This window comes from Ovis aries, chromosome 11, assembly GCF_016772045.2.
Source record: "Ovis aries strain OAR_USU_Benz2616 breed Rambouillet chromosome 11, ARS-UI_Ramb_v3.0, whole genome shotgun sequence".
NCBI classification, from domain to species: domain Eukaryota; kingdom Metazoa; phylum Chordata; class Mammalia; order Artiodactyla; family Bovidae; genus Ovis; species Ovis aries.
This window is the reverse complement of record NC_056064.1, coordinates 50,959,885-50,971,532: the sequence shown is the minus strand read 5'-3', so window position 1 is coordinate 50,971,532 and position 11,648 is coordinate 50,959,885. Positions and strand designations below refer to the sequence as shown.

The window sequence follows — 11,648 nt, the reverse complement described above, 5'->3', positions numbered from 1 at the left end:
TGCTTAAGTTCGCCCAGCAGGACTCTAGACCACAGAGCCACAGATCCAATGGGGATGGGGAGCAGGGGGAGGCGGTGGGGCAGGAGACACTGGCTTTCATGCATTAAGGGACAACTCCTGGGCTTCCCTGGTGGCTCAGTGGTAAAGAATCTGTCTGCCAATGCAAGAGACATGGGTTTGATCCCTGATCTAGGAAAATCCCATGTGACGTGGAACCACCAAGCCCATCCACCACAAGCACTGAGCCTGTGCTCTTGAGCTCAGGAGCCACGACTGAGCCCACGTGCTGCCGCCACTGCCTAGAGCCCGTGCTCTGCAACAGGAGAGGCCAGCGTGCCACCATGGGAGAGCAGCCCCGCTCTCTGCAGCTAGGAAAAGCCCGTGCAGCAATGAGGGCCCAGCACAGCCACAAATAAACACACACATACATAAACAAGCACAATTCTTTTCAAAAAGTGACAACCCCTCTTCCCTGAGTGGGGGCAGGAACCACCCCCGGCCTGCCCAGCCCCTCTCCCCCTCCCTCCCCCAGACTTGCCGTCCTCGCCTTCCTGGCCGTCCTGCCTCTGCTGGTGGATCTCCTTATGCTGCTCTTCGATCACCGCGAGCAGCTTCTCCTGCTGGTCCAGGAGGCGCTTCTGCTGCACCTGCTGTTCCTTGATCACTTGCAATAGTACGGCGTGGTCCAGCATCTCCGCCCGGCCGGCTTCTGGTGCAGAAAACACAGGCGGTCAGAGCCTGGGGGCTACAAAGGCGCTTGCTGGGCTGAGGGCAGTATGATGCATGCAGGGAGCCCAAGGTGGCCTGTGGGCCCCTCCCTTGGACACCTCCTGGGCACTCCCCTCTACCCGGCTGAGACAGCACCCACACGCTGTAACCACAAATGGCAGTGATCTGGGCTGGTGACTCGAACTATCAACTATTCTAAAAAAGAATATTGTTTTTTTAAGAAAGTTTCTTCCACGGTGAGAACTTTAAAGACAAACAGAACCATCTTCCCCTTCAGCAGGGACAAGAGCTGGGACCTCAGTGAGAAGGCTACGCCAGTGCTCCCGCCAGCCTCGCCTCCCCCTGGAAGCTGGCTGCAGCTGGCAGGGAAGGAGCGCCAGGTGAGCTGGGAGCAAGCCAGCTGCAGCAGGTGTGTGTAGGAAGGGCCCCCACAGACTGTGGACCAAGAAGCGGCCCCAAGGCTGAATACCTTGGGTGTGGAAAGCTCATAACGCACTGCAAACACATCAGCACTGGGTTAGCTCTGTAGAGCCAGCAGTCCGGGCTTAAGGAACTTTTATAACACGTGTCTTTAAACAGGAAGCTTTGAAAGATGATGTAACTGTACAGGTTGTCAGATAGAAAAGCTTGAATCCGAAAAAAGGAGAACATTTTGGGAGTGGCGAGAGCTAACATCCCAGCGAGGGGCCCCCATGCTGGGCACATGCAGGTGTGCTGGCCTGTCCTCCCCAGCAGTGACCTGTGACCCCCCAGAACAGGGCAAGGTTGGCCTTCTCCCAGGGACTGCCATGGCTCCCCCCCAGAGGCCAGCGCCCATGAAGAACATGCTGAGGCTAAGCACGCAGAGGATGGGTCCCTTGGCCAGCCTGGGTGATCCAGCCCCTGCTCTCCACCAGACACACATCCAGACATCCTAAGGTGACGAAGACGCCTGCCTGAGAAAGCCTACATTCCGTGGATCATCTCGGGGCTCCCCACACCCCCTTTAGACAAGGGAAGTGCACAGCGCCATCCCAGAGTTCCAGACCAGCTCCCTCGACCATGACCACGCTCCCAACACCACCTGTCCCCAAGGGTTCCTAAAGAGCAGGCCCCCTGACTCGCTGGCTCCTCGGAGGACTAGCCCTAGCCCAAGGCTGGGGTCGGGGGGAAGTGCGCCATGTCCAGCCAGAAGCAACATGGGACAGATGGGAAGCAGAATGGAGGTGATAAACTGAGCCCCCAGCTGGAGCTCCGTGTACAACTGCTCGGCCCACCAGGACCACAGGGATCAGACTCATGGATGGGATGAGAGCTGCACAGATATTAACACACGCGCAGAGCACATTAATACCAGGCCATGCACACGGCGGAAGTCACACGCAGGCCCTGCCCCATCTCTGGGAGTGCCCGGGTGCTTACAGGCTGCACCTGGCTGTCCTGTGGTGGCACCCCACGGCGGAGCCCCAGTGGGGCTAAGGGGCACCAGGGCATGTGGACTAGAAGCGAGCGGGTTGGGGCATCGGGGGGACCCCACCTGAGGGGCTGTGGCTGAGCCCAGTTGGGGGACAGACCACGTGTGGATCCCGGGCTCTGACCCCATACAAGGCACTACCGGGCTCAGTGTTCACACTGTCTGCTGTCTCGTCTTTAAACCCCCACAGAAACCTTCACTGTGATGCTCCTCCCGACGCCTACCTGCCACCATCTTTCTGATTTCAGCTGTGCATCCCATTGAGAGGCGTTTGGAGAAAGGCAGAATAGGAAACCATCAAAGTTCTTTTCAGAAAAGAAAAAGTCAAAGAATCAAACAGGATTAGGTAACAGATTGTAAGGACCAGTACCAGTAAACAGACTGAAACCAAAGACAGCAACATGCAGAACTCCACGGCATCCGAGCTATAGGAAACCCCAGGACCTTCAGCTCTGCCTTCCTGGCCTCTGGGTGCAGAGGCTCGGCTGGCTTCCCGGGCCTGGTGCTCTGGGCCGGCTATCTCAAGGCTGCAGGACCTTCTGGGAAGCAGCTCGTGGGGCAGCAAGGCATGAGCATCCCATGAACCCACCTGAGTGCAGAACCATGATCCCCATGTACAGACCGAGATTCTCAGAGCACACAGTGAAACACCAGGGGGCTGCTCTGTGGATACTGCTAGCAAATAGGGTGACCCCACAGGGTCTCAGGTGGGGACCAAAGAAACAAGAAGAGTGATCATTTGCTGGGAGAGCTGCCACCACCTCCTTTAGTGCAGGGCAGTGCCTGACCAGGTGGGGCTGTGAGGAGGGGGGCATCAAAAGCAGAGAGCGAGAAGCACCCTAAAATGGGCATGAAGGTCTGGAGGAGGGTGCAGAGCAAGTTTTGTTCACTGGAGAGAAAAGATTAAACAAGCTTTCGCTTTGGGACAGGTGCTAGGTCTTCACCACAGCTGGGTACAAAGGTCCCCACACAGCCCCAGCTAAGACGGGGCGGGAGCTGCTGCCACAGTGGCTGGGGAGCTAAGATAGCAGTGAGTCACCGGCCCTCCCACCCTCGCTAATGCCCCCTACACCTGGCCAGCTTGTTGGAAATATTAACGTGTCTATTTTGAAATGAGATACAAACAGGAATAGAAAGTCACGTGACAGTGACAGGTTTGTTGTTTTTTCCTAAAGGGGGAGAAAAGAAGATAAAAACATTCCTAGGGAAGTGAAAAGGGAGGAGAGAAGGCTGTTGGTTGGCAGGGGAGCTATTTAAGATTTTTCCTCAACAGGAAACTGGCAAGACAATGGGCTCCTGTGTCTCCTCCTGGGCCACATTCCACTTCCAGAAGGAAGCAGCAGTATCTCCAGGCCTTGGGAGGACACAGGGAGAAAGCAAAGGCCTTACCCTCCAGCTTGCTGCCAGCATGCTCCCCTCCCTGTCCCTCCTCGGTCCTCTGCTCTCGAGGCTCTGCCTGCGGCGCTGCCCCCGGGCCTGGCTTCTCCTCCGGGAGGGGAGCCTTCGCATCTGCACACAAGGCAAAGACTCAGGAGGCTTGCAGGAAAACTCAGAAGAAGGTAGAGGGGGGACAAGAGGAGGAGGCCGATATTTCCTAAAATCACCCTCCACGTTGGCCCTCCCTCCCTGGTACTGTATATTCAACCTGATGAGTACCAGGGAGGTAATAAAAAAATAATATTTAACATCTCACAGTCTGGTGGCAGGGAGCCAGTGTCAACTACCTTCGTCAATTAGCATGCGGGGACCGTCGTCAGTAGCTCTGAGACGGCACTTAACAAGGAGCTACCCATCAGGCCCGCGCCGTGCCCCGTGTGCGCCCAGACATGCAGGAGCAGCTCAGCACCTGGCACTTACGGGTCTGGCGAACAAGTGTGTGACAAATGCCAGAGGAGCTGCCAAGCCCCGACAGCTGCACCAGGGCTGCTACACAGACAAGCTCATCTCGCAAGAAAAGAAAGGCTGTGCGACCAAAGGGAGGATGGTCAGTGGCTCCTGCCCTGTCCCCAGCCTCTCCCGGGCCCCGCAGGGATGGAGCCTACACCCACCAGGCTCTTTCTTCTCCTCCGGCTTGCCCATGGCCCCCACGACATGGCCAAGCAGCAAGGCACCGTCTGCTCTGGCCCCTGCGCCTGCCACCGGGACGTCCTGCCCCTCAGGGAGCACTGCCTGGGGCCCTGGATGCACGCCCCTGTCGCCCAGCCCCAGGTCCTCCTTCACAGGCTCAATGGCTGGCTGACCATTTTCTTCTGGAACCTTCTGGGAATCTTTGGGAAGACCGCCCGCTGCCTCCAAAGCCTGGTCCTGTCTGAGTCTCTCTCGTCCTGAATCCAGCAGGGGTGGTACCATTTGACCCTTGCCCCCCAGGGCCCTTTCATCCATGTGTTTGGACGGCCGCTCCTTCTCCAGTCCTTCTTGGTCTTGACCTTCATCCACTACCACCTCGTCGTGAGGCACAGGGGGTTCATGACGGTGGGCCTCGCCCAGAGGTACTGCAACTCCTGGAAGGAGACAGATGATGTTGGGGAGCGGGGATAGGGATGGGGGAGGGGGGTGACTCAGCCTTGCCTCCCAGGGCGGCTTTCCCTCTTCAGGTCTGTGAACCAACCAACCACATGACTGATGTCCAGCTGAGGTCCCGCCCCCATGGACACAGCCCCCCACACCCCCACCCAGGCAGTCGTAGCACCTTGACCAGGGCGATCCAGCTGTGCCGCCTCCTGCTTCTCCTTGGCCTCTTCCCTTGGGGGCACATTCACGGGGCCCTTAATCTGGGCCTGCTCCATCTCATCTTTCTCATTTGGCAGCTTCGGCTTATCTCGGCCGTCCTCAGCCACGTCCACAATTGGATTCTGGCCTGTAAGCACGGCACAGATAATTGAGCAGTGTTTCCACATGGCTACACCGCCAATCAGCATGGCAACTGGGCGGTTTTCCCTGGATTGTAATCACATTTCCCAGTCGAATGGCAGAGCCTAAGCAGTTATTTTTTTTTTTCCTGTTCAATCATTAGCAGCTAAGTAGCATAGAAAACTGTCATTTTTCATGTGTATTCATAACAAAAATATGTCAAAATGCAATTTACACCTAACTGGGTGCAGAAGAACGATACCCCACATAAAGCTGGCCGTCACCACCAGGTGGCAGCACGAACCCACCATTTGAAGTCTGGGAACAGTAAGCGCCCAACATCATCCCTCCTGGGGACAATCACCCTCCCTAAGCCCGGCCAACCCCTCGCTGCAGGCCAAGGGGGAAGGGGAGGAGAGAAATGCTTAAGGAAAATGCCTGTGGAAGGTTGATTTGCAATTCTGTCAACTTCTTGCTGCAGAAGTAAAAATTCCTATTAAAAGGAAGGTGAGAAAGAGGCACCGCCCACAAAGCTGGCCTCCTACACACACCTGTATCCCACGGGCCTCCTCATCCTCCTGGAAGCCCAGTAGCTCAGTCATGGCGGGCCCTCGGGGAGAGGGCCACGAGGGTGGCCCAAATGGAGCCCCTTAGGAAACTCTCTCCATGAACAAAACCACTCTCCACCTGTTAGGCAAAAGTGGCAGAAACTAAAACACTATCTGACAGGGAAAAAAAGCTTTAAAAAGAGTCATTTCATCCCAGTGGCCCGAAGCAACCACTTTCCGCCTTCAGGGCACAAGCTGCCTGCTAGAGGGGAGGCGGAAGCCCCCGAAGTCATGGGACCCCCAAAGGGGCTCTGGGGGGATTCACGACAGTCCTGTTCAGGCGGGCTTGCTCCTTCCCCAAGAGGAGAAGGGACCTGGGCTGACCTGCCATGCTCGCCAGTGGTCACCTGCAGCAGCTGAGGTTTAGTATCCAAAGCAAAGTAGAGGGGGGATGGCGCTGGGCAGGAGCGGGACGCAGGACTCCACAGTTCAATCAAGCGACTGATTCACGTGAGTGTGTGGTGTCTGCTCCATACCACAGGTAACACCCCTGTCCCCAGCCCCCAGAGGCCCCTGGGGTCAAAATCAAGAGGTGCTGTCTAGTGGAAGACCAAGTTAAGACAGAGGGCCAGGAAGGGAAGGAAAATTACAACAGAACAAATATCTCCATCATGTTGCAGGACCAACTCGAAATCTATCCATCATCAGGCAAAGGAATGACCAGGGGACTCGGGTGAGCAAGGGGCATGGGTCCACAACGTGGCCACCCTGCCCACAGCGGCCGGGCCTCAGGCACTTCACAGCTGTTCTCGGCACTGGACACAGTGCTTTCTAAAACGAACCAGAGCTCCTCGTGAGGACAGTTTGCCAGCAATGCCTCTGGGCCACAGTAAAACTAACACCAAACTTCCTAATTAGCAACTGAAGAACAGCCCACACTCACCCAGAGCGGTCACCCCAGGGAAGGATGAAGGCCAGGCAGGGGCTTGGCCTGTTTTGCCTTCCAGAGGCAGCAGCAAATCAGAGGGAGTGGCCAGCAGAGGGCGCCCCGACCTGGAAGGGCCTCCTCTCAGCCTCAAGGTTGTGGCCTCCACTCCTCAAAGTGGCACCACGCAGGGAAATTCCATGTCTGCCTCAGTTCTGCTGGGCGGGGAGCTTTCTAAACTGCCTGGCCCCATCCACACTCAGACCCTCCTGATGGTGCTTCTACCAGGAGCTCCTGGGAAGACTGTTGGCCAACAGTTACTCGTCTAGTGTGGACACCAGGTGGTTCTGTGACTGGCTCAGGGAGACACAGGACCCAAGTTCAGTTCAGCTGCTCAGTCGTGTGCAACTCTTTGCAACCCCGTAGACTGCTGCGCACTAGGCCTCTCTGTCCACCACCAACTCCCTGAGTTTACTCAAACTCATGACCATCAAGTCGGTGACGCCATCCAACCATCTCATCCTCTGTCATCCCCTTCTCCTCCTGCCTTCAATCTTTCCCAGCAACAGAGTCTTTTCAAATGAGTCTGTTCTTTGCCTCAGGTGGCCAAAGTATTGGAGTTTCAGCTTCAGCATCAGTCCTTCCAATGAATATTCAGGACTGATTTCCTTTAGGATGGACTGGTTGGATATCTTTGCAGTCCAAGGGACTCTCAAGAGTCTTCTCCAACACCAGAGTTCAAAAGCATCAATTCTTCAGCGCTCAGACAACCACAGGTCTGAAACCTGGGAACATGCGGCTGTTTTGGGGTGCAACACCCAGAACAGGCCTGTCCACAGCAACGAGAATCTGCCTTCGAGACTACCTCCACCTCGGAAGACAGGGTCAGGGCCAGGGGCTCCTCTTCCTCGACTCTCCCCTGCAGGACCCCATTCTGAGTCTGGAGGCATCTCTCTGTATCCTGTGATCAGTGAAGATGGAAGCAGTCCTCTGACTGCCAAGCACAAAAGTAAAGTGTCTCTTAAAATCACACCTGAGTTCCACAAATGGAATTTCTGTTGATTGGACGTAAACCCCAAATTCAGGAGATGCAAGGGACCCCAGGGCCATGCAGAGCAGGAGCAGCCACCAACAGTCCTTTAAAAAGGCCAGGTGCTGCTTCTGAGTACCTTTCCTGACAACCTTCGAAGTGCCTCCCTCACTGCCTCTGTGGGAAAGTCCACTTGGGAACCCCTGCTCTTCTTGACTTAGGCAGCAAGGGAAACCCTGTCTAGCACACTCTATTGGATGTGCAGGAATCCCAATGGGTCCCTGGACCCAAAGGCCCAGCTGGGTGGCTGGGTGGCCCCATCTGGCTCACTCATCACACTTCTCCTGCAGATGGGCACGTCTGCCCACCGGCAGCAGGTGGAGGAGCCATGGGCCTGTCCCTCAGGGCTGGACACGGGAGGCAGCATCCCTCCTTCCCCTGAGGAGTCCTTCCAGATTCAGCTGCGGCTGGCATGGTTATCTTAGCGCCGGTGAGACAAGCTCACAGCCGCGTCTGACACACAGGCAGAAAAACTAAGAAGTCACGTGGCACAGGGGTGTTATCTGCTCCTTCTTGGCGGGGACCAAGGAGGGAGGCAGGCCTGCAGCCGGGCACAATGCCCCTCCCCACGGCACGCTGGCATCGGTCGCAGGCGGTCAGACGCTTTCCTGCCCGCGTGCACCAGCGCCTGGCACAGCAGCACAAGGGACGCGCACTCAGAAGAGAGACTTAGGAAGGAGATGGGGGAGGGCGAGCTCCCACTCAGGCCTGTGACCACCCTCTGCCAGCTGTGTCTCTGCACCAGCGTGCTGCTGCCCACAGGCCCTGTCCAGGCCCTTCCCATTCTTTCCCACCCAGCAGAAGCAGGGCCAGGTCCCGGCTGGGGAACAGACAAGCTGTACGAGGTGTGTGGCCAAGGCGGCTCCTGACACCGAGAGAAGCCGCGGGCTGAGAGGGAGAGGAAGAAACGGGATGAGGCCATGCTCAGAGGAGGAGCTGAAAAGCACAAACTCCAAACCCACTCACCAGACCCGCGAGGGGGCTGCCAGCCTCATGGTGAGTGGCCTCTGAGCCTTTCCTGAAGGCCTGCCCACCTCTTCTGTCCACACCAGGCATGTCACAGGCCCTGCGCTTGCTGGGTGCGCCAGGCTGGGGGTGGCCAGGCCCGTGTGTCCCAGGAGGGCAGGACTCCCCCAGTCCGAAGCCCAGCTCGGGCTCTGGGGAAAGCTGGTACTGTTTTGGCCTCTTCAACATCAAAGAGAACAATAAACCTGCCTCACATGCTGATGGGCAGACGGCTGCGGGGCACGCGGCCCAGGCCCCACGGGCCCAACTCTGCTTCAACGAGGCAACCCATCAATGACGGGGAGGCCGGGGGTGAGAAACACGGAGACTTGAGTTAAACAAACGGCATGTGGTTCCGAGAGGGGCCGTGTGTTTGTTACAGACTCGTGGAAGAAATGGAAACCAGATGTGGCCGCAGCGGCTCCAGGTGAGCCCGGGGCCCACCTCCCCAACAGGATGCAGCTGCTCGCGCCGGCAGTGGGCTGGAGGCCGCCCAGCGCCGTGGGGACAGGCAGCCCGGTGCTGGCTGCGTCAGTTGATGCCGAGAAGCCCACTACCGGGCGGGCCGGCAGCCAGCTGAGACGCGAAACCAGTGTCCGAGTCGCGTTTTGCTGGGAGCGTCCCCAAAGTACCAGAGGCCAGGACCCCTGGGGGTGAGGGACCCGGTGGGGCTGCTAACAGGGGTGGAGGGGTGCCATCTCCCTCCCTCCTCCAGGAAGCTTTTTTCCGTCCAAGTTACTAAATCCGTGCAACCACTGTGGCGACACCCAAGCTGTTTCTGACCACTCCAATTAATATTTCTGCTGAGCGCCGTTATCCCCAGGGGTCCTCTCTGCTGGGAACTCCCAAAGGGGGCATCTTCTTGCTGGCCCTCACCATCTGAGGAAGGCAGAAGAGAGCATGCCCCATTACTCTGGCCTCAGGGCTCCCCTAAAAGAGCCCCAGGAGAGACTGGTCTTCTGCAGGAAGTTGGTGTGGGGTGCTATAACTGCAGAGGCTCTCTGAGCACAGACAGGTAAGTCTGGAACAGAGACGGCAACACATCCGAGAGGCCCGAGCCTCCGACCACAGGCGGCCCAGCCCCGCAAGCACCTCCATGGACACACCTGCCTCCCTGGACAGCCCTTGGGAGCTTTCCTTCTGTCACTCACAGTAGGCAGGGAGACCAGTACTCCCACCTGGGCTTATCAGTCATCACCACCCACAGGGACCTGGAATCAACCAGCAGAAGGCCGGGCAGGCAGCAGGGAACAAAGCTGAGGGGCATCACTGACTCGGTCCAAGAAAATCTGGCTTAAAATTTACATCCTTACTACAGGCAAACGTTGAGTGACACCTGCAAGCTCACTTACCTGCTGGTGCTCTGAATGGGGGTGGGGGAGGGGTTGAGACCTCCGCCCTGCTGTCTTCAGCCTGTCCCCGCACGCAGGCGGCACATGCACGTGGCTGCACACAGCAGCCCCCAGAAGCCCCCCTGCCCCCTCCATTACCCGGATAGGCCGGAGGCAGCTGGGCAGGTGAGACGGCCTGGAAAGTGATGACTGCATCCCCACGACCCACGGTGACGCTGAGAAGGCTGCGGGCCCCTGTGCGTACCTGGGAGCCACGTACCTGGGAGCTGGGCTGCCTCTACCTTCACTGCGCCTGCGGCCGCTCCAAGCCTGCCACCCTCAGCCTCCTTTGCCAAGTCCATGGGGGTCTCCTGGCTCACGGACAGGGTAGTGTGCGTGCTGATCACCAGGATGCCCAGGCCGACCCAGAGCACCACCTGGATGAGACAAATACCCCAAGAGCTAAAGGAGTCATGCAGTCCTGGGGCCCCTGCCCTTCCTGTGGGTGAGGTACAGCCCACAGAGGCCCCAACCACACTGACCACTGGTCACTAACTCATCAGTGTGACAGAATCGTGGGCCACATCCGCAGGAGCCACTCGGCAGTGGGGCTGGGGGGCAGGGCAGGGCGTGAGGGAGCCTGAAGGCAGCAGGGGCATGAGTGTGACAGGGAGGGGCCTGCTGGCCAGAGAGACTCCGGCCCACCAACCAGGCAGCCTGGAGGGCCTGGCAGACATATATGCCCACACCTACTGCTGCAGAGATTGGGCCCCTTGATGGTTCTCGCCAGAAGAGCAAGAATCTCAAGGCCTCGACCCGGCTTAAAGTGGGCTCCTGCTTGTCCCACTCCCTCACCCAGAAGAGGGCGCAGGCCACTGGGTGCCCGGCTACCAATGACTAGTCCCAACATTGCCCAGCAGGCTAGGCACGCCTGCAGCTGCAGGGCACAGACGGGATGGCTGTGAGGAGGTGGCTCCTCGCCCCCTCTGGCAGTCAGTGCCCATCGGTGCTACCCAGCAAGCTGAGCAGGATGCGCTGCTGCTCACTGAGAGGGCTTGTCACCACCCCATCCCTCCTGTGATGGCCCCGAGGCTGATCATAAGTGCTGCCCTCAGCAACTCAGGACGGGAACCACGCGGGGCCCACCGATGCTCTCCACGTGACTTCCGCTGTGACAGCAGTGGGCACAGCTCATTCTGCCCTTCCCAGCCTGGCCCACCTGGCTCTCCCCAGGGAGCAGTAACTCCTGGTCCTCGGAGAAGAGCCACAAGGCAGCCTGCCCGAGGAGCTGGGGAACCTCGCCACCCACCTCCATGCACTCTCAGAGCCAGAACTCAAACCTTTCCTGAAAGGCACGTTGACTCTTAATAAAAAAATATCAGTTCAAAAGAACCAGTGAGACTTTCCCAGGCTCAATACAACTGCAGAAGAAAGATTTTTGACAGAAGGAAAGGCCCTGTGCTCCTGAAGGTGGATGCCAACCAGCGTGGAGAACCTCAGAGAGAAAGTCTATTTTCTCCACTGTCACTCTGGAAACACTGAGCTGGTTTGGGGCTCACAGAGGCATAATGCTGGCCATGCTCCAGGGTCCGTGATGCTTCAGAGAGGCCTGGTCAGTGCCCCTCCGGTACTGACCACCAGCCAGCCTCAGTCAGGTGCGCGTGGGGATGTTGTTGGGTTTGAGCCCCTGGTGTCTGAGCAGCACTGAACACTGAGC

The 11,648-nt window shown here is 57.9% G+C and overlaps 1 protein-coding gene across 7 annotated transcripts in view; it reads right to left on the bottom strand.

The window, feature by feature from the left end:
- Positions 1–11,648, bottom strand: part of SLC38A10 (solute carrier family 38 member 10) — a 40,384-nt gene that overhangs the window by 2,239 nt on the left and 26,497 nt on the right. Inside the window, exons 11-16 of one of the 7 annotated variants that reach the window (XM_060394959.1) lie at positions 10,197–10,368; positions 4,872–5,039; positions 4,231–4,683; positions 3,572–3,691; positions 2,407–2,430; positions 539–709 (exon numbers count right to left, since the gene is read on the bottom strand). In XM_060394959.1, coding sequence (XP_060250942.1) covers positions 539–709; positions 2,407–2,430; positions 3,572–3,691; positions 4,231–4,683; positions 4,872–5,039; positions 10,197–10,368 — 1,108 coding nt within the window. The remainder of the gene's footprint in view (positions 1–538; positions 710–2,406; positions 2,431–3,571; positions 3,692–4,230; positions 4,684–4,871; positions 5,040–10,196; positions 10,369–11,648) is intronic. The other 6 variants (XM_060394960.1, XM_060394961.1, XM_042256755.1 and 3 more) reach the window with 6 other exon arrangements.